The sequence below is a fragment of the Mirounga leonina genome, unplaced genomic scaffold (genome assembly GCF_011800145.1).
Source record: "Mirounga leonina isolate KUSES-001 unplaced genomic scaffold, KU_Mleo_1.0 Mir_118, whole genome shotgun sequence".
NCBI lineage: Eukaryota > Metazoa > Chordata > Mammalia > Carnivora > Phocidae > Mirounga > Mirounga leonina.
In genome coordinates this window covers 6,421,204-6,444,144 of record NW_023270277.1, presented here as the reverse complement: position 1 = coordinate 6,444,144, position 22,941 = coordinate 6,421,204, and the positions used below count along the sequence as shown (strand labels likewise).

General features: G+C 46.8%; 1 protein-coding gene and 1 pseudogene across 1 annotated transcript in view; both read right to left on the bottom strand.

The window, feature by feature from the left end:
* LOC118007326 (arf-GAP with SH3 domain, ANK repeat and PH domain-containing protein 2) overlaps positions 1 to 21,942 on the bottom strand; it is a 121,373-nt gene extending 99,431 nt beyond the window's left edge. The window contains exons 1-3 of the mRNA XM_035000345.1: positions 21,783 to 21,942; positions 20,989 to 21,017; positions 11,284 to 11,356 (exon numbers count right to left, since the gene is read on the bottom strand). Of these exons, the coding sequence (XP_034856236.1) occupies positions 11,284 to 11,356; positions 20,989 to 21,017; positions 21,783 to 21,942 (262 nt within the window). The remainder of the gene's footprint in view (positions 1 to 11,283; positions 11,357 to 20,988; positions 21,018 to 21,782) is intronic.
* Positions 2,407 to 5,805, bottom strand: LOC118007356 (annotated as a pseudogene).
* Positions 21,943 to 22,941: the final 999 nt, after the last annotated feature.

Below are 22,941 nucleotides of genomic sequence, written 5' to 3'. Positions count from 1 at the left end.
CATGTTAATACTTGGGACTTTAAGTCATAAGTCTTAGCTGTCCTTCTGATTAGCTATCCTTCCATGATTAATATGCTGATCACTGCTGACAGCATTCCACAAGTTACCCATCTAAATTCCAATCATTATTTTTTTTTTTAAAGATTTTATTTATTTATTTGACAGAGAGAGACACAGTGAGAGAAGGAACATAAGCGGGTGAGTGGGAGAGGGAGAAAGCAGGCCTCCAGCGAGCAGGGAGCCCGATGCGGGGCTCGATCCCAGGACCCTGGGATCATGACCTGAGCCGAAGGCAGCCGCTTAACGACTGAGCCACCCAGGCGCCCCTCCAAACATTATTCTTAACCAGCAGAAGAGAGACCACAAGCATCTTGTACGACTTTTAAGTGGAAGTTCTCTCAGGGTCTCGAGAGTCCATGACCCCACCACCCCCTACAACTTCTGTAGAGAAGGAGGCACCAGGCCTTTGCTGAAACCCTTCCAATGACCAGCTCACCCAGCTCACTTCTCTCTCATCTGAGTCAAAGCTTGCTCCCGTGAAAATACCCTCTAGAGAGGAACAGATAACATGCCTCACTTCCCCGTCCTAGAGAATGCCTTCAGATACGCCCTCTCCCTACCTCCCAAGCTAAGAAGTACTAGGTCCTTCCAGGGTCCTCCTACAATGAGGTTTTCAGCTCTAAGATTTTGAGGTCCCTCTTAAAATGTTGCCCTTACAATTCAATAATGGGGTAACCACCCTTTTTTTTTTTTAAACATACTTCCCCTAAGGTCACCTGACTCACCTTTGAGCTTCTCATGTACTGGTTCATACTGAAGTTGTGATCAACCAAAACCACCTGGAGTTTTTCAAAAGGATCCCTATGGCTCAGCCAGCTGATATCCAGGATGGTCCCACAGCCTTACTGCTCACTTTTTCTCCACTGTGGACCCTCATTCACAGCAGGCGCACCATGCACCAGGAAGTGGGGTGCCATGGTCAAAAGAAGGGACAGGGAAGCAGGTCTGGTTCTGAATGTCAGCTTCTCCAAATGCTAGCTGTACGACTCTCTGCCTCACTGACCTCATCTGTAAAGGGAGCTGCTGAGAGTACCTAACTCACAGAGTTGTTGTGAGGATTGTATTTATGTAAAGTAGTTATCTAGCACAGGGCTTGCCCCACAATAAATACTTCACAGGTGTCAGATTTTCATTACTGTTATTATGCCTCCAGTCTCAAGTTTATGAACATCCATACGGAAGCATTTTCTTTTCTTTATCATTTGTCATCATCTCCTATTCCTTTTGATCACAGACATGGTAACATATATTTTTACCCTAAGTTTTATAGTCTGAAAATGTCATCATAAGCCTTTTTCTTCATGTTGCTACATAACCATAATTCCATCAAGTAGTATATCCTAATTCAGTTATAGAAGGCTTTCAAGGTTTTCTCTGTGATAAAGCACTGGGACAATGCAATAAGCATCTTTGTGTATCTTCCCACATAAAGACTGTTATTTCTCTTGATGTGAACCACCAAACCGCTTTCTAAAAATTCCATGCCCTGGTTTTCAATGCCACAACGAAGTAGCAGAATACCAGTTTCATCCTACTGAGGCCAATCACTGGGGATTACTATGATTAAGTTATTTTCTCACGTAACAGGTAGAAAATCATGCCAGATAGAGTACCTTCTTCATGCACAATGAAACATCACTTCCTAAACTACTGTACAGATTTCTTTTAAACTGCTCTATCCTAATTATATATCTATAATAGAAAAAACTCTCCATATTAATTTCAAGCTCTGTATTAATTTAACAGCCATATTCTAATTAGCATTGCAAATAAAGGGAGAAATACACATACAAAATTATTAAATTCTCATTTTCTTTCTTCTGTAAGGGGAAAATTCTTTCTTCTGTAAGGGGAAAATTAGCGTTTCTTTCTTTGTACTTCTCCTTTCAAGGAAGTGACAATTACCCTAGGACATTCAGGTCGAGGGTAAAGAAGAGAGCCCTCTCTTAGTAAGAAGAGCTACACTAAATCTTCAAAATAGAGTAATTCTAGAGAAGTGAAAATGAAAGTTTTCCGTTGCTTCCTTCTTGATAAAGATGAATTTTTCCACCCACTGATATGTCAAACAGCTAAAAAATGTTCGTTTCAACTTCCCAGTGCTGGGGAGGGGGAGAACACCTTTGGGCTGAGACAGAGCTTGGGATATTTTATTTTATTTATTTTTTTATTTTTTTAAGATTTTATTTATTTATTTGAGAGAGAGAGAATGAGAGACAGAGAGCATGAGAGGGAGGAGGGTCAGAGGGAGAAGCAGACTCCCCGCCGCGCAGGGAGCCCGATGCGGGACTCGATCCCAGGACTCCGGGATCATGACCTGAGCTGAAGGCAGTCGCTTAACCAACTGAGCCACCCAGGCGCCCCGAGCTTGGGATATTTTAAACTAATAAAAGTTTTGGAACAAATATAAACCGGATGTTTTTAAGAGGTCAGATAGCAGATTATGAGTGGGAAAAATTATTATAGAAACTTTCTCAACAAACAATTATAATAACAGCTTCTGCAAACCTGTACACAAGGTGTTCTAAAAAATATATCTAGCTGGACCGTCATCTTTTTTGAAAAATGGGAGCAAATGTAATACACTTGCTGTTGTGTAAGAAAACTTGTTTTGTTTCTGTGGGGACATACATGATACCCTTTGGCTCACACAAATGTTTAAAGTCACATGTGCGCATGTGTGCACAGTGTGTGTGTGGAGGGGGTAGTATTCTCAAAGACCAGCAGCTTCAGCATCACCTGGGAACTTAGTCAATTAGTAAATACTCAGGCTCCATCCTGCACCTACTGAACCAGAAACTCTAAAGGTGGAGCCGCACAGCACCCCGTGTTTTAATAAGACCTCCAGGGGATTCTGGGGCACTCTTAAGTTTCAGAACCACTACCCTAATGCAGAGGTTGGCAAACCTTTTTCCTAAAAAGCCAGAGAGTAACTATTACAGGCTTTGCAGGCCAAGAGGCAATATTGAGGTGACTGTGTAGGTACATGGTAAGATGGCAAAAACCAGCCTTAGCTCACCGGCTGTAAAAACACAGCTGGTGGCCATAAGGCATCTCAAATCCCCCTCCTGCATCCATCTCTACAAATCCTCATACAGTAGAGTACAGGAGTCGGCCGTAAGCACACTGCTCACATTGAAAATGCTAAGTTTCTCTCCTACACGAAGAGGACAGTCTCAGAAATTGCAGCAGAAACACAACAACACACAAATGAAAATTCGGGGACACCGACAATGGATCTGCCGGCCTCTGTGTCAGCTGCTGCCATGCTTACCACGTGCCCTGAGCCACATCTGTCACCCTGTCTTGTTAGCTCAGTTACTCTTCACGAACAATATTTTAAAATACTAATATTCCCACCTCACGTATGAAGAATCGGAAGCTCGGAAAGATTAAATGATTTTCCTGCGACGGGCTTTCTGAGGGGCACACGAACTTCTATTCCAGGCTTTGCAGGTTCTAATACCTATGTGCTCTTTATCCTAAACTACACTGCCTCCAAGAATTAGTCACTGACCTCAAGGGCTTGCCATCTAATTGAGGAGCAAAGATCAACAGACATGTTCGAGAATAATAAAGAACAATATTTAATGAGTTAATAGGGCCTGCATATTAGGTACTCTTTCATTTCTGGCAGAAAAAAGAGTCAAAACAGATTCAACTGCAAAACTCGGAATTTAGAGGTGAGGTGTGGAAGGCAGAATAATGTCGCCTCTCACCCCAAAGGCGTGCACATCCTGACGCCTGGACCCTGTAAAGATGTTTTGCTACCTGACAAATGGGAATTGAGGTTGCACATGAAATTCAAGTCATTAATCACCTGAATGTGAGATGGGGAGGTTATCCTGGATCACTGGGGTCGGGCCCAGTGCGATCACAGGATCCTTACCTGGGCAAGAGGGAGGCAGAGAGAGAGTCCGCTATGGACAAAATGGTGTCGTGCTCCACCCCCCTTCACTATACCCCAGTGTGACGGTATGTGGAGGGAGGCCTTCTGGGAGATAATAAGGTTTAGATGAGATCACAAGGGTGGGGCTCTCAGGATAGGAGAAGTGCTCTTATAAGAAGAGATGCCGAAAAGCCTACTCTCCACCATGAGAGGACACGGCGAGAAGGCAGCCATCTGCAAGCCAGGGAGAGAACCTTCACCACAACCCAGCCATGCTGACACCTTGGCCTTGGGCTTCCAGCCTCCAGAACCATGAGACACAAATGTCTGTGGATTAAGCCACCCAGTCTGGGTATTTTGTTACCGCAGCCTGTACAGAATAAGACAGAGTCACAGTGATGGGAGTGTGAGAAAGACTCTACCAGCCATGACTGGCTTCAAAGATGAAAGGCCGCAAATCAAGGATGCAGTTGACCTCTAACAGCCCGAAAAGGCAAGGAAGCACTCTCCCCTGGACCTCCAGGAAGGAGCTCTGCCAACACCATCATCTTAGCCCCACGAGACCCATCTCAGACTTGGGGTCTCCATACCCATGAGACAAATTTGTCCATTTCTTTTTAACAGTTTTTATTGAAAGTCCTATATAAGATTACTTTATTCCTGCATCTTCTCAATTGTCTCCTCCTTATATTTGCCCTTTGCCTTTCCTACTTGGCAAGATTCGGCTTTCCATCTCAGGATCTTTTTGTGGTCCTTGTCCAGTTTTGGTCTAGTGATAACCACCTCACTAGGGCGAATGCCCACATGGACGTGCCCTCTCCCACCGGATGTACTCACTCAGTGCAGATGCCGTAGGTCTTCCTGTAAACCTAGACTACTCTGCCAATCTGCACCACCTTTGGGGCGTCCTCGCACAACCTGGACTCCACCATGCTTTCGGATGGGCATGGCTCCAACACTGTGCTTGTCTCAGCTCTTTGGAAAGACGGGAAGACATAATCTTCCTGCAAATGTGGGAGAACACACTGAAATGCCTTTCACGGTTCTTGCTCCCGTCAGAAGTCACAAAGGGATTAAACTTCATTTTGGCCGCTGGGGCTTCAGGGATAGCCGCAAAGGGGAAGAAATGAATTTGTCATTTTAAGGCACTCGGTTTATGGTAAGTTGTCACGACAGCCACAGAAAACTAATGTAAGAGAGTAAAGAAGGTTAACATCTTCAACAAGGGCCTGGGACAGGAGGGCGTGCATCCAGACCAGGAGTGGGGCTGGACGGCAGTGTAGAGAGACGGATACACGCTCGGGAAGCAGGCAGAGGTCAGCCAGCCTGGAACAGAGAGACACTGGGGACAGATGGAGATCAGTTAGAGGTCAGATGGGGCCGTGACAAATCAGGAAAGCAGGCAGGAAAGTCCCAGAAATTAAGGAATTCAAGACAGGAAAGGTATGTAGCAGTATAAGGCATGAATGGTGGATTCTTTGTTGTTCTTTTAATTATACATGAAATGAGTGCTCTTCCTAGGCAGGAGCTGCCTTAGGACATTAAACACGCTCATGATCAAACCACAGGGGCCTCCTCTTGGAACTGCCCTCAGAGACAGAATGAGTGTGCACTCACAACGCTCCAGACCAACTGTGGTCGCCCGCAGCTAATCCCTTCCTGAATATGCCCCACTGATTTCTGATGTCTAGTTCTAAAAAAATTTCACCTATCCTCACACTCCTCTACCAAAATTATTCAAAAGAATGTGCTACTAAAAGTAGTTCTAGAGAAGAGTTCCAAAACTGTTGTGAACGGTGTCAGCAACATCACAGGAAAAGGTATGGGTTTCCTCTAGAAGTCACCAAAGAAGGTGAATTCTTTGAAGTAAACAACACTGCTCTGAAATAAAGACTTCAGGATCAGTATTCTGACTTCAAAATAATTCAGACTCATGGCCTTATAATAACTCAAACTTGGCATGATCTATCAGATGGGTGAAAGACGACAGAAATAGGAGCCCCCGCCCCGCCCAAGGGCTCGCAACGGTCAGCCTGCTGTGTGGAGCCTCAGGAAGGACATAGGCTGGGTGCCCGAAGTGCGATGCTAAAATTCCAGAACCAGCTTTTCACTTCCTCAAGCCTCCGTTTCCTCTAATAAAGTGGCAAAACGCCCTTTCAGGCAGACAGAAGAGCAAGTGCAGAGGGAGAAGGCACAAAACATGGCACACTGGGGAAACTGCACCTTATTTCCAAGAAGGGCCCTCTAGACAGGCAGCCAGGAGCCGGGGGATGCAAGGGGCTCGGTCTGCCTCTCGTGTTCTGCCGTGTTTACTGAGCTGAGGCTTATGTTGGATCGATGAAGGGAGGCAGCAGCAATATCATAAGCAAATAAATCTGGAGAAGGCTAAGACAGAGCTCCTCTCCTACTCCACAGGGGCAAGCTGAAGTCTCCAGCCAGTCCTGCAGGAATAGACACCTGCTTACCTGTGCTTGACCCCAATTTCCCTACAATTCTACAGCCCACGCAGGCCTTCCTCATCTCTCCCAGGCTCTGGGACTCACGTTCACGAACGTCAAAGTGGGTAATGAGAAAATGCTGCAGACTTTTATGCAGAGAAGTAATATCACTAGGCTGTATTTTAGGAAACGACTCTGGGGCAGGTAAAGGAAGGAGGTTTGTGGCACACATTCAACAATATAGGTCAGAAAGGCAGATGAGACACAAGTGTTACTAAATTTGTACAGGCTAGCTTCCTGACACCCATGTGTTTACAACACCTTCCTCTACGCTTGCTTGTTTAAAGCTACGTGGCGGGGAACTGGGCTAGCCTACAGGGACACACAGGTCCTTCTCAGGACTGGCCGCGGTCACGTGGCCAACGCCTGCACGAGAAGCAGTCCTTCCTTTTTATTTCTGATCAGAACAGCCTTCTTGGGGCGCCTGGGTGGCTCAGTCGTTAAGCGTCTGCCTTCGGCTCAGGTCATGATCCCAGGGTCCTGGGATCGAGCCCCGCATCGGGCTCCCTGCTCCGCAGGAAGCCTGCTTCTCCCTCTCCCATTCCCCCTGCTTGTGTTCCCTCTATCGCTGTTTCTCTCTCTGTCAAATAAATAAATAAAATCTTTTAAAAAAAAAAAGAACAGCCTTCTCGACAGAGGACTTTAAAATCACTCTTGAACGTCATCAGAATATAAAATATTCCCCCTTTTAAACTAGCCTTAAAGCAGAAACTCAAAGCCCAAGTGAACATGGTTAAAAAAAACACTCTTGAGAAACTTTCTGAAATCTATTGTTTGTCAAAAGAACTAAGCATCCATCTTTGAGTGATTTCTGGAAATCTTGAAGAGAGTCGGTCAGTGCGCCAGTCAGCCTGAAGGAGTGGTGGCCTCGAAGCGGAGCGGGCCCTGCGCACAGCCTGGGCCAGCAGGAAGCTGAGTTCCACGGAGCGCTGATCTCAGGTGGCTCATTTATAAAATGAGAACAGTTGGCTATAAAGATTAGCATAACGCACAGAGAGCACAAGGTTTATAATAAGCGTCCAAAAACCTACAAACAATCATTATTCCTCCCTGCCCCTTCCCTACTTATCCAGGAAAGAGCTGGAGACAGGTGACCACCTTCTTGGATAGTCTAACATTTGTTTCAGCAAAGCTCAGTGTTGAGTGAAGAGTTTTATACTGTTTGATATTTCCTTTTAAATAAAAAATACTTTCCTACATAGGCTTACTTCCAGTTAGGTGTTACTCAATGAAAACTAATTCTACTTCCTTCTTTCATAAAATCAGTAGTTGTCAGGTCATCAATGTTTATGTGCTTGCTAGCTAAGTACGGTGGCGGTTTCTGGTTTTGTTTTGTTTGTTTTTTAAAAACTGTAGAGGACTTTGAGGGCACCAGGGTGGCTCAGTCCGTTGGGCATCTGACTCTTGGTTTCAGCTCAGGTCATCATCCCAGGGTCATGGGAATGATCCCTGCACTGGGTTCCATGCTGAGGGGCAAGTCTGCTTGAGAGTCTCTCCCTCCCTTTCCCACTGCCTCTCCCCCTGCTCTCGCTCTCTCTCTCAAATAAACAGTCTTAAAAAAAAAAAAACTGTAGAAGACTGTGAAGAACATCTAGTTGAAGGTTTCAACCTTGGCACTACTGACATTTGGGCCCAGTTAATTCTTTGCTGGGAGCTCTCCTGTGCTTTGTAGGATCTTTAGCAGCATCCCTGGCCTCGACCCATGAGGTGCCCAAATATGCACACATGCCCACAGACATGCGCACGCACGCACCTCTCAGTTGTTAGTAACCACACTGGGGGGAGCAAAATCACCCTGGTTGAGAACCCCACTGATGTGCATTCTAACCTAACTGGATTATTTCAGAGACAAGGAAACCAGAGCTAAAACATGCTAAGTGATTCGCTCCAGGGTAAAACAGCCAACACCACAAACTCCAAAAAGCTTTCGAACTCAGTCGGGACAAGCTCAGTCACGAACAACTTAAGTCCCCCCCACCTCTTCTCTGCTTTCCTGAACTTCCTTCATGTTCATCTGGAATTTAACCATAAACAACTTAATACCTGTCTAATCATTTTAACATCAATACATTACAATATATATAAAATATGGAAAATGAAGGGGGGAAAATACCTATAAAGTCAAAATGCCAAAACAATCATTTTTTAGCATACTGCCCCCAAATCTTTTTTCCTATATATATGCTTATTCCCCTCTTGGTAAATTTTTGATTTTCTCTTTATCCCTGAGGTCAAGATAGTAGGATATGTCCTGAGATATATACACATATCCACATACACTGTGTGTATGTACATTTACATGTGTGTTTATAATGTTTTCCTTAGAATTCAGTGCACTCTCTCAAACTGAGATCTTATTTTATCTTTTATAGGGAGGCAGGGAAAGGGAGAGAATCTTAAGCAGGCTCCATGCCCAGCGTGGAGCCCAACACGGGGCTTGATCCCACGACCCTGAGATCATGACCTGAGCAGAAATCAAGAGTCGGATGCTCAACCGACTGAGCCACCCAGGTGTCCCTTGACCCAAGATCACAAATCTTTCTTTAGTTCTGAGAACTTGTCAGCTATTACTTTTTTAAAACTTTCCCCTTTTCCATTTTTTCCCCCTCTTCTGCAAGTCCTTTTGGATGGATGCTAATATTGACCACTCTCAATCTGTTTTCTGTGGCTCTTGATTTTTACTTTACACTGTCCATTCTTTTACCTCACGTTCTGGCAAGGGGCCTCACGAATCCCCTCTCCTATGTGTGTAGCCTGCCATTTAGCAAATTTTACTTTTTATTTCAACAATGATATATTTTTCTATTTTCACACCTTTTACTGGTTCTTTTTCACTAGTACCTTTTCTGATCCCAGTAATTAAATACCTCCCTTGCCTTTTTAAGGATGTTAATCATACGTATGCTCTTATTTTAGAGTCCTGTTCTGATTGCCCTATTAATTTAGTTTCCTCAAGTGTAAGCTCTTTACTTTCTTGATTGGGGGCCCATACAATGTTAGGCTAGTCTTAATAGCATTTTTGAGCACGTAGAAGTGTCTCATTTTGATGAAGTCTGATTTAACCATTTTTCTTTTACGCTATTGCTTTCTGTGTCCTTTTCAAGAAGCCTTGCCTGCCCCGTGTTGTAAAGATGTTCTCCTATGTGTTCTTCAAGAAGCTTTATAGTTTTAGTTTTTAAATTTGAATCTATGAGCCATTTCAAAGTACTGTTTGTGTAGGGTGGGTGAGAGGGCTGTACTTCCTTTGTTCTGAGGGAAAGATCCAGCTGTTCCGGTATCATGTGCTAGAAACACCTTCGTCTCCCCATGGGACTGCCTCGGCAACTGTGCTGACAAGACACCTCTCAGTGAGGGTCTATTTCTAGACTGTCTTTTGTTCCAGTCACCTCTTTGTTGGCCCCCCCAGCTAGCAACACAGTGTAGACCATTACTGGCTCACAAGACTTGAAGTCAGACGGTTTAAGTTCTCCCAACTTGTTTCTGTCCCAAGATTGCTTGGGATATTCCAGGTCCCGTGCGTTTCCATATTAAGTTTTGCAATCAGTTTGTCAATTTCTCCTGCTAGAATTCTGATTAGGACTGTGGTGCATCTTGAGATCAGTTTGGGGAGAACAGACATCGTGACTATATTGAGTCTTCCAATCCACATACATCATATACCTCTCCATTTATTTAGGTCTTTAATTCTGTCAGTGGTGTTTTATAGGTTTCAACATAGAGTCCTTGCCTATCTTTTGTTAAATCTGTTCCTAAATATACTAGCCATTCTTGACTGTAATACCATCTTTGTAGCTGAGATGTCCTACCGGCCTCTTCAGTCTTGGCTGGCACAGCCCTCCCTGGGGGAGGCAAACGCAGTTACTGGAGCTGCCGCTCACAACAGCAGAACTACGGTGGGGGCGGGGCTGGGCACAACAGGTACTTCCAGACCCTTCCCTGCCCCTCCCTCCTTTTAACCACCTGTGCCATTCCCTGTCCTTCTACTCCAGTTGCTACTATCATCAAAGGGAACATCACAAGGGTAATCTGGTGGCCTGACTGCGTCTGTAGGCACAGAGCCTGGGCCCCCTCCTCCTCCCGGCCACCAGCCACGGGCAAAGGGAGTGTCTCTGCCATACTCGGCAGCGGTGTGCTCTCCCACGAGCCAGCCTTGCTCCCTGCAGTCCACCACCTGTTTCCACGGTCTCTGGGAGCTCTCACAACTTCTAGCCCTCCAAGGCTGCCACTGGCTTGCTTCTGAGAGAAATGACAGAGTCACTTCATGACTTAAAAAAAAAAAATTATTTTCTATCATCGGTAAGGTTTTGAGCAGGGGGCAGACCTGCCACATGTGTGCAGCCTGAAATCTTTAAGTCAGAAAAAGGTTTATTAGTCTAGATCAGATATTACTTTGAATAGTTGATTGTGCTTTTATGTTAATTGTCATCCCAAACAAGAAAGGCAAGCATCGGATGAGAGAAACGGAAGAGCCATTCTGACATGATTAACACACAAACCAAACAACAGAGGCAGGAATGAGGCCGGTGTCCTTGTCGATCAGTCAGACAAAGCTGGTGTGGTGGGAAACTCAGCTGCACTTCAGAGAACAGGAAGCAGCGCACGGGATAGTGGGAGGGTGGGGGTCGGGGGCGGCAGATGAAGTGCCATTCCAGAATTAGAGACTTGACAAAACAAAACACACTTCTAAAAACTAAACATCCCAGCTCAACTTTACAATTTGCATGCCTAGAAAAAAAGGTTTGGTGGATTATTCATTAACGGTGACCACTATTACAGCATCAGTTTCTGCTAATGCAAGGATTTACACCAAGAAACCCCTAGGAAAGAATGCATACTCACCCAGCCCAGAGATATTTATTGCTTTCACGGATTTCTTCATTTTGTAAAGAACCATCCGGTCCACATCCAAAGCCTAGAATATAGAGAAGTGGTATTAGTGAGCTGTTTCTGGGGGACAAATCCTCAGTGTGGTGTGAAGATGGAGTCATCCCCAAAAGCCAACGCCCTCTCGGATGCCTCATCCACACGAAGCACCTGAGTCGCCTCTGCCCACTCTGCGCCCTGGACGTCCGCCCCCCGCAGTGACAAGGGTTTCACCTCAGACCGACTCCACTTTCAACCGGTCTCAATTCTCCCCGTGACCAAGCACGGCTCAGATCTGTGCGCACCCGCCAGCTGCTCCTTCCCAAGAGAGGCGAAGGACAGGGAGCAGGGGGAGGAGCGACAAGGGGGTGGTGAGGCAGATCAGCCACCAGTGTGTCCCTGCTCCGGCAAGACCTCCCTGCCCGGAGGCAGCAGGGTCCAGTGGAAGGCAAACCCACTCTGGATTTGCAAAGACCCAGATGTGAATTTGTTTGGGTTAGAAAGCACGTTCTTCTTAATCCTCTCCTAGCCTAGGCTTCTCTTCCAGAACCAGGGCGTAACAATATCTACTTCGCAAGGTTGAATGATTAGACACACTTAAGTATTTTTTTTTTATTTTTTATTCTTAAGTTAATCCCCATACATTACATCATTAGTTTTAGATGAAGTGTTCCATGATTCATTGTTTGTGCATAACACCCAGTGCTCCATGCAGAATGTGCCCTCCCACACTTAAGTATTTAATATTCCTCTACTACACTCCGTTTAATAGTACACTTTAGGAGACCAACCACCACATAGTAGGATAGGGCACCTACAGGGCCTAGCCCATCGTAAGTGCTCAAGTAAGAACTGCTCAATGACTCATCAGATCAGGAATTTTAAGTACGGCTCTGCTTTCACAAAAGTTACAGGGGTAAAATTTCCTCTTAACCCAATTCAACACCGAAGAAGAGCAATGTGTCACTTCCAGCTGTGACAGGAGGAAGAGAGCGTGTGTGAACTGGGAGAGTGACACCTACCACAGGGTCACTGTAAAGAAACCAAGAACGGCAGGGGAAGCTAGACCTAGCCCAGCATCTGGTATATGGCGACGCTCAATAACATCGTTACTACTCGTCATGAGTTTTAATCATAAAAAATGGCAGCAGACTGCCAGCAGCAACATAGCACACCACCTCAGAGCAACCGCAGAGTCCTTCATGTCCAGCCTTCCGGAGTCACCTTTATGTTTTTATAAGAGAGTACATGCAAGTGGGGGGTGGGGAGGCAGAGGGAGAAGGAGAGAGAAAATCTTAAGCAGGCTCCATGCCCAGAGTGGGGCTTAACCCAGGTGCCCCAGATGAATCACTTCTTGAATCCACTTTCAATATCAGCACCCCAAGTCCCATTCTAAAGCAACAATGACTATTTTTTTTAAGATTTTTATTTATCGGGTACCTGGGTGGCTCAGTCGTTAAGCGTCTGCCTTCAGCTCAGGTCATGATCCCAGGGTCCTGGAATCGAGTCCCACATCGGGCTCCCTGCTCCGCAGGAAGCCTGCTTCTCCCTCTCCCGCTCCCCCTGCTTGTGTTCCTGCTCTTGCTATCTCTCTCTGTCAAATAAATAAATAAAATCTTTAAAAAAAAAAAAAGATTTTTATTTATTTATTATTTTAGAGAGAGAGAGAGCATGGGGAGGGACAGAGGAGAGGGAAAGACAAATCTCAAGCAGACTCCCCACTGAGCACGGAGCCCGAGGCGGGGCTTGATCTCACCACCCTGAGATCATAACCTGAGCCGAAACCAAGAGTCCGATGCTTAACCGACTGAGGCACCAAGGCGCCCCAGGAGAAGAGATATTTTAAAAAGCATTATTGGGGCACCTGGCTGGCTCAGCTGTAGAGCATACAACTCTGAATCTCAGGGTCATGAGTTCAAGCCCCAAGTTGGGTACAGGGTCTACTTGAAATTAAAAAAAAAAAAAAAGCCTTATTTTCTGACATACTGTAGGAAGGGGTAGGTAAGGATTGACATAAGAAAGTCAAAATTTCTTATAGAGAACTAGCTTTTATTTTCCTGTCATCATTAGTCTGTTCTTGACTCACCCCAACTTTTCCCGTAGCACCCTGTGCTTACTCAATAGTTCATCTGATAAAATTTACTGAGTACCTACTATGTGCTAAGTACTAATCCAGGTATTAAGAGATACAACGGTGAGCAAAACAGAGCAATGCCCATGCCTGCTCAGAATTCACAATCTAGAAAGATAATGCCCTAAATAAACACAAAGCCAGAAGTCCAGGACTATCATGTACCTGGCCTGCCTTTCTATTTGTCCTGCTCACCTCAAGACCTGTGCTGCCCTACGGGGGGTACCAACAAGGCACACGTGTCTATTGAGCATGGACATATGGTCAGTGCCACACATTAAAACGATAATATTTTGGACATATTAGCTTAAATGTTAATAAAATTAACTTTATGTCTTTTTCCTTTTTTCAGTGGTCTTCTTTAAGGGCCGGAACTTGCTCATGGCTGTGTTCCCAGTGCCCAGCAGAGAGCTGACACAACAGGACCAAAAAACAGCTCAGTCAGTGCCCCTGAGACCAGAAAGGCAGGCAGGGACTCAAGAGGCTGGCAAGGGTGTCTGGCTGAGCTTAGAGAAAGGGGGCAGCTACCGAAGGCTTCCCCCCAGAGAAGGGAGGGCTGTACTTGAAGGTCACTCAAGCCCCAGCAGGAACAATGGATTGAGCAGGCAGGAAGTAGATTCAGGGAAAGGATATCCAAAGGTGAAGGACTGGCTGGGACCCATGATTGGGAAGCCACATGGGATCGGTACAGGGCAGCAGACATTCTGGAAAAGTCAGTGAGTAGCCAGGGAGATCTATTCTGCCTCCTCAACTGATTTTAGGTCTCCAGCCTCTGGCACCCTCAAGGATGACAGACTAATCCGCCCACAGGGGTTTGACTCAACTGTGCTAAGAAAAATGGGCACCGGAGTAGTTGTCTATCTCAGTGTGGAAGGCCGACCACAGATGAAATATGCTTCGTAACACCGCTGAACTCTGACAAATTTCCTCCCACATTATACTGTGGGGCACACCCCTCCCTGATCTCTTCCTGCATAAAAGTCTTGTAAAAATAGGCCACCATATGGAATCTTCTACCTCTGTTATTAAAGGGGATGTGCTGTTTCCCGAACTCAGGGACGAGTGGATAAACGGTAACTTGCTTTTCGAGTCTGTTAAGAGCCTGGAAATAAAGGTGAGGTAGGCGTAGAGGTTAGGTTTAAATTAAAACTGAAAGAGGGAAAAGCAATTACCTCCCCACTCAGAAACACACCCTTCATTATGGTGCATATTTACAGATAATTAAGATTAAACTTGGTCAGGAGAAGAAGTTAGAATGATTAAGACTGAGTGCTAGAAAAAGTCTTCTGTCAATTACATATAAAAACAGCCCCGGAATCCTAAAACAACAACAAAATAACAAAACTTGAGAGCCTCAAGAAGCCAAAGGTGTCCACTGATCCCGGCTAAGATTCCTAATAGACTGGGCACTCACCCACACCCTCCTCTCCCCAGAGCTACCCAAGCTTAAAAGAAGGAAAAAGAGCTGCGGTCTTGGCCAGAATGTGTGTGTAAAAACTATAAACACAAGCAAAAACTGAACAGCCAATACGGACCTAAGCGGAAACACGGCGCAACAGCTAAAGTCTGGCCAAACCGCATTAATTCTGATGACCTACGCTGCGGCTGACCTTTAGTTTATAAAACAAGTTTCACAGAGTCAATTTATCACATAAACAAGACTGAAGAGATGTGTCTCCGATATTTTAGAGGAAAAAGAACAACTGTGTCCAACCTCTCCAAAAGCGTCTCTTGTGACCCCTGAACCATTACGTGAACGGCCCCGGTTCTGATTTATTCCTGCGAGCAGCTCCCCGCAGTCTCGGCAGCTCGTCCACGGACGGTGACTCCCGGGAGGCCTGAGCCAGCGAAAGGAAAGCCCCCCCAGGAGGGGACCCCAAGCCCTTTGCTCTTCCCCTCCTCAGATCTGTGCTGTCCAATAGGGAAGCCGCTAGCCGTGTGGGAACATGGAGAATAAAATTAATTAAAACGGAGTGAAGTAAAAAATCCAGCTCCTCGTGTCTCGACACCTTTCTCAGGAGTCTGAGAAACAATATCCTGTTTCTAAACACGCCATCCCCTTTATGCTCTTCCTCTGTACCTGCAGACCCCTCTGTGCGCCATCCCCAAGGGCAGTGCCTAAGGCACTGGCATTATCCGGGGGGGGGTCCCCTCCTCTTCCTCACCCCGCCATGGGCTCAGCCCAGAGGTGACCGTGTGACACACCCGTCCCCCTTCAGAGGGCTGAAGTTATTAGTCTTTGTTCCCAGAGCCTACGGATGTCCATCCTTGCATGGAGGCACCTGCCTCCTGATGCTGGACGGTGGGGGCCAGATCCACAGTCTGTCTGAGGAGCTGAGTCGGGAGCAGGTGGGCACCTGCCGGCGGGCTGGTTTTTGCGAGGCCATGAGCTAAGGATCTGCACAGATGAACGTTTACAACTGATATGGCAACGAGGCAAAGGGGAATAGTAGCTTTGAACCCCAATGCAGAAATGTTCCCAGAAAGAATTCCCTGATTCTGATTAGTAGACCAGCATTATCAAAAAACTGTACTTCATCCAGTATATTTTGAACTGTGTTAAAAAAAACTATGGAAATTTACTTTCTCTCTTATAATGTAAGTACCTATATAATATCTTCCATTTTGCCTCTAGGCCTACAAAGCCTAAAATATCCACAGTGGGGCCCTTCACATCCGGCCCTGAGGATTCACGCAGAGCTTTCTCCAGTGCTATCAGCCAGCCCAGTCTCCTCTTGGTACAGCACCAGTTTGGCCGCCAGCAATTCGAGCCAGTGAGGGTAGGACGGGGCTGGCTTCATTCTCGGAACCCAAAGACACTGCCTGGAGGAAGAGGAAATAACAGACCACAGGCCTCCCCCCACTGGGCCGCCTGGGACTCCTGTTCCACTCTCCTGTCCCAGCTCTTCTCCCTCACTCCTTTTATGAAAGGCTAACCTGAGAGGAAATGACATTTTTGAGAGACACAGACCAAATAACAAAACAAAGCAACACCCAGGATGTGGTGGCTTTGCCCAAGGATGGCTTTGCCAAGGAAGAGCCATGCAAACGTTTGGATGGCAGCTTTTCCTCATCACACGTTTGACTCTACTTTTAAAGTAACGCAAAACATTAATGACAGTGTCAAACATTCCCAGAGGCCTTCTGGGAAGCACAGGAATGCACTGTGGCCTGCAGGCTCATTTGAAGGCCAGAGCAATAATGGATCTACCTCCTCCTGGGAATAAAGCAGAGGCCTGGAGAACAGCAGGTGTCAGAAAGAATTACGATCAAATCAGTATCCAAGCTAAATCCAGCTGTGTAAGACGTATACTTAAGGACACACTAGAAGGGCACACTTGCTATTCTCTAATAAAACTGAAGTTACTCATAGTACATACGTATCTGCACCAGAAGACAAGGGTGTTCATGGCACTCTTTGAAATAGCTGAAAACTGGACAAACCCAAGTGCCTGTTAATGGTAAAATGGATGAACTGTTGCACGGACACAGACAAACTTTACCCACTCAGAACATAAAGGAATTTCACAAAAATGTGAAGCCAAAGCAGCAATTTGCAGAAGTATACATGCAGTATACTACCATAAAAATCTAAAGAAATAGGAAAAACTGGATTATATTGTTTATGTTTAGGGATGTATAATGTTGCTGATAAAACTACAAAGAGAAGGGAGGAGATGTCTATCGCACAGCTGGGTGGGCAGCTACTCTGAGGGTGTTGACAGGAAACAGGCGAGTGCTCTCTGAATGCTGACCGTGACCAGGAAGGACAGGTGATGGCTGGATGAGAGTCTGTTCATAATCATTTTTTTTTTTAAGATTTTATTTATTTATTTGACAGAGAGAGACAGCAAGAGAGGGAACACAAGCAGGGGGAGTGGGAGAGGGAGAAGCAGGCCTCCTGCCGAGCAGGGAGCCCAAGGCGGGGCTCGATCCCAGGATCCTGGGATCATGACCTGAGCCGAAGGCAGACGCTTAATGACTGAGCTACCCAGGCGCCTCCATAATCATTCTTTAATTATAGTATATTTCCTTATGTGTGTGTACGTGTGCATGTACGTGTGTGTGTGTGTGTGTGTATATATGATATGCTCATTTGAATAAAAATAAATTTAAAGCCTTCTTTATGGAAAAGAAATTAAGATCAACCACAGTTTGGGGGCAGAGCCAGAAAGGCTGCCAAAATGAAAGTACCTCACAGGGGTAATTTATTAGCTCAGCATTTGGTCACACATTTGGTCACACACAATGAGTGAAAGGAACTCCCCCTGTTGTTTTCCCTCTCTTGCTGTCTCTCTGTCTCTCTGTCAATAAATAAATAAAATCTTTAAAAAAAAAAAGAAATAAACTGTTATAAACTAGAGGACAAGCAAGTGTTGTATTATACACACAAACTGTGTATATAAAAATACAAGAAACAAATAATTTTTGTTGTCTCGGAAAGTTGGAGGGCTTTTTGGATTTTTCTACTTTTTTTTTTTTTTTTTAAGATTTTATTTATTTGACAGAGAGAGACAGCGAGAGAGGGAACACAAGCAGGGGGAGTGGGAGAGGGAAAAGCAGGCCTCCCGCCGAGCGGGGAGCCCGATGTGGGACTCGATCCCGGGACCCCAGGATCATGACCTGAGCCGAAGGCAGACGCTTAATGACTGAGCCACCCAGGCGCCCTGGATTTTTCTACTTTTAAACTATCATCAATGTGAGTACATTATACTTGAAATTTTTTAAATTAAGGAAACAAAAAGTACTTCAATATCCTACACTGTTACCTTTTACAGTTATTTTCAGATCAAGCAGGATACTGGATATTAACTTTGAGCACAAAAATGTGCCAAAAAAACTGATTAAACAATAAAGAAAAATACTCAAAATGGCATCTTTCCATACATAAATATATACGCAGAAAAAAATCCTGGAAGACATGAATTTGGCACAGGGGTTCCATAAGAAGACAGAAAAGACCATGAAGGCAGGCTTCATTTTTTGGTACTGTTTGGTACTACAAAAATATATTTATGTGTGATTTGTATGGTTAAAAATAAATAATGGAAGATGAACAGCTCTCCGGAATAAAAAGGAATGTCACTTACCCCACCTGACTGGCTGAGAACATCAGAAGCTGGACCCCAGGAAGCAAAGAGCTCATAAAACATGAAAATCACTGACAGTCCTCGTCCAGTCACAGTCCCGTCCCAGGACAGATAAAAGAAATACAAACCAAAAGAACAAAGGCTCTGGAGGATAGGGAAGGCTGAGGTTTGAAATACAAAACAGGGGCACCTGGCTGGCTCGGTTGGTGAAGCATGTGACTCCTGATCTTGGGGTCGTGAGTTCGAGCCCCACAGGGTGTGTGGAGATTATAAATAAATAAACTTTAAAAAAAAATTAAATACAAAACTGGTGCCACCCTGACTTGGCAGCTGACAGTGCCACTGCCCGCTCTCGTCTTCTGGAAAGTAAGCTTGCCAGAGCGAGCAAAGGGCTTTGCCAGAGCCGTTCCTATCCCACATCCCCATGGCCTCCCTCCTTTCCACACAAGTTATTTCTACAAAGACATTCTCAGCAGGACTCTGAAAAGAACCCCAAATGCCCAACCAAGGAGAATAACCACACGATTAAATTCTGGGCAGTTGCTACCATGACCGAAATGGATGTGAAACCGTTCGGTGGAAGAAGAACACAGACCATGTGAAAATGCCATGTTAACCAAGGAGAGCCTCAAGGCTCGTCCAGCTGGAAGAACCAAGTCCCCACAAGCACTCCCATGACCTCTACCACTGGAGACACCAGCCAGGAACGCAAGCTTTTCTAGATCACTCCCTTAGAGAAACGGAAAGAGAGGACAATACATTCTAGCTTTACAAAAATGCTTCACATCCTGATTTCTACTTTGGGACAGAAAGAGCTTCCGGGAGATCTGGGAGAGCTGAAAAGAGAAAGGAGCATTTTGGCAAGGCAGCCACAGTACCCCAGCAGCAAAGAAAGGCGCCCCTGGTCTCTGTGCCCTGATGCCCCGCTCCCAGAAGAGGGCCTGGCCTGAAGTCCCCACTGACACCTTCCACACTGCACTACTCAGCTCTGCTCCCTCGGATCGACTCAAGAGCCCACATACAAGCAGGAAACGGGCCATCTCAGGGGAACAATCACACCTGGAACAGGGGACATCAGACTGGAAGGTGCCAGCACAGCACTGAAAGAAGATGGAAGGGAAGGGGTGAGGCCATGCCCCGGGCCAGGCACTGGAGGCCCGGTGACACAGAAGCAGCGGGAGAGGCTGGGAAGGTGACCTTCAGTTGGGAGTGAGGTCAGCCTTCCACATCTGTCCCAGTTCCAGAAGACAATGTAATCGCAAGCCAGGCTGATTTCCCCAGGAAACAGGGATCCAGCCGCATGAACTCCACTCCAGTAACATAAACAGGAGAGAGGAGACGTGAGAGAGCTGTTTTCTCTGAGCCCCACGTGCGGGCAAGGAGTACTAAGTAGGACTTTGCTTCCGGGGGCTCTGGAGGTCTGCCCAGAAACCATCCTTCACACTCATTCTGTGGGTTCTGTCCCTAGCCTTGTGCCTTTTAGCCGACTGGGCCCTCGACAGGGGCCTTTCTGCTGTCAACCGGCTGCCACATTTGTGCTTTGTGCATTCTTCCAGAAAGTACCTCTTCTAACTGAAACTACACTCTGGGTGATACCCACATTGGAAAGGGGAAAAACCATCACTCCATTATTCAGGCCTCCTCGTTCCCTTTTACCAGCCACACCCTAACTCCACCATGTCACCTCTAGGGAGACACCAAAAAGGAAAGAACCCAGTAGAATGTGATCTCAGTTCCGGTCCCTCCGGGCCGGATCCTCTAGAATAGTACAGTGGCTAAAAGTCACTGGCTTTTTAACCAAACAGACAGAGTTCCAAACCAGACTCCACATATCAGCAGCACGACCTCAGAAAAATTGCTTCCCGTCCCTGAGCTTGGTTTTGTCATCTCGAACTTGGGAATACTACTACTTGCTTCAGACGATAAGATCTCCAATGTGTCTGGGACTCTGGAGGCACTCCATAATCGACAGCCTTCAAGGTGCCCTCTGGGTGTGCCCTCTGGGTCTCTAAGGGGCTACACCTACACTATGCCCAGTAAGGAGGGGCTGTCCAGGAACACCATCAGCCGGGTACTGTTGCAATCCGTAAGATAAACATTTTCAGGTCTGATAATGGTTATGGTAACAAAGAAAAAAACTAAGGAAAAAAAAAAAAAACCTTTATAGCTCATCCCAGCCTTTCACTTGCATTAATGAGGTTTTTTTTTCCCATCAACATTTAAATTCTTCAAAACATTCTCTGATGTGTTTCTAACTCCCCAGAGGGGTGACATGGGCAAAGGCAGGGCCATATGGCAAGTGACAGAGCAGGGTGCTCTGGGCCACCTTCGTGGAGGGGGTCACTTGTCCCCTCTGGGCTTTCAAATGGGACAGAGTGGGCACAAGGGAAGCACACGGGTCCTGCTGTCAGTCTGTCCCCTGCTCCCCCATTCCGCAGATTCCTTGGGAACCCCACTTACAAAGCAAGGCCTCCAGGCAGGCTTGCCCCCTCACATCTGGGTGACACGTGCGTAGTCTAGCACAGTTCACGCTCTGTGCCCCCTCTCCCCACAAACGGCCACACTGAGGTGAGGGGGTAGCCTTGGATGGTCTCCAGGCTCCAGGAGTGTTGGCAGAAACAAAGTGACTCAGGTTAAGTCGTTGGCATTTGAGAGAAATGCCTTTCAGTTCCAAAGACAGCAGATGAGTGGCTTCCAGAGGCACCGATTCTTGGGCCCAAGAATCACAGAGCACTTCACATTCCACAGAGCACTTTCAGCATCCACTACCTTACACAACATTTCCAGCATCTTGTGAAACCACCACTGATTTCCCCAATTTAAAGTAAAAGAAACTGACGCAAAGAGTTGGACTTGCCCAAAGTTGTTTATTTGGCTTTGAACTAAAGAAAGGCTAGCAAAGTTCCAGCAGACTGAGAAGCAAGCTTCCAGAACCACGTGGCCCCCGTCTCACCCTCCCGCTACAGTTTATAACTGCTTGGCTACCAGAGCCAGGAGAGGCGCAGGGGGCCTGTGGACTTCTGCTGCTACCTCCCTTGATGCTGGGGGAAAATAATCCCCTCGTCCCCCTCTCCATCAGGCTGCCTTTCAGCCCCTTCCCTAGTCCGGGGCTAAAATCACTCGGAGCCGCTCTTCCCGCGCCAGGGATGCCGTGCACTCCCAGCCCGTAGGACTGCAGCGCGCCCACCACCACCACTGTGCTGCGTGTGACGTTCCCCAGGAGCACCGGCAAACCCACCTAGACCCTCAACCACCTGACGTGAGCAATTCTGGGGCCAGAGCGCCAGGGGAGCAGACAGCAGGCAGGTGGTGGTGGTGGTGGGTCGTCTGCCACCATTCGCCTGTATCCAGGTTGCACACGCTATTCTTGGGCTTTAAGGGGAAGATGAAATGACCACTGTTTAGTCTCGCCATGTCTTGATCTTCCACTTCTCAGTTCCTGTTTCCCATCCCAGAGACCTGGCCCCACTGCCCTACGATGGAATGGGAAGTAGGGAGGAGGAGGGAAACCCAGAATGAGGAAGGGAGAAGAAAGGAAGGAACCAAATGGCCTGCCATGCACATAGTCAGCCTCTAAATGCAGCAGAGATGGTTTCTGGAAAAGAGGAGGGAGGGTGCGCAGATGAGGCTGGCATGCTCACTAGATCTCTTGTTCCCCTGCCCCTCCACAGGCACACAGACGTCACGCCCTCCATCCACAGCTCCCTGCCCCCAAGTCTGTGGTCTCCAGGAACTAACCTTTGGTTTCTGCTATCCAAGAGGTGCAGTGAGGGGAAGAGGGCGGCTGAGCAGGAACTGCCAGGCATCTTTCCTGTCCCCAGACAACATACTCTGCACCCCATTTCATCCTTATCACCCAGGCCTATCATGAGCGCCAGCGGTGCAGCAAAGAGACCTTAGACTCAAGAGACACAGACCTGGGCCTTAGTTCCCACATCCCCACACACAGATTCCTTCAACTCCTGGGGCCCGGTTTCCATATCCCTAAAACGGGGAAATAAGATCCATTTGATACGGCTCTTGTGATGATCACACGCTAGGTCTGAGCACAGCCCCGGCCACTGGAAAGCATCTGGATTAATGCGAGGATACTTCCCTCCTGCCACCCCCAGAGACGGCACAGCGCAGCAATCAGGTCATCTGGTTAGTGACCGGCTCTAGGGCAGAACAGGTGCACTGTGGACCCGCGTCTTGATCTAGCTCTCCTCCAGCTGCACCTCTCTCCACATATGGTTAAGGGCCAAAGGCCAAGGGGGCTGTACTACCGGGAGCCCACAGCTCCCCCTCCTAGACTGCACTGTGGATACCCAGCACCCAACTACCCCCTGTGCCAGCAGACTGAGTCCGTGTGGGCTTCTCCCCTGAACTTTTCCCAGATGTGTTTAACCCTAGGCCCAAAGGGTAGGGAGAAGG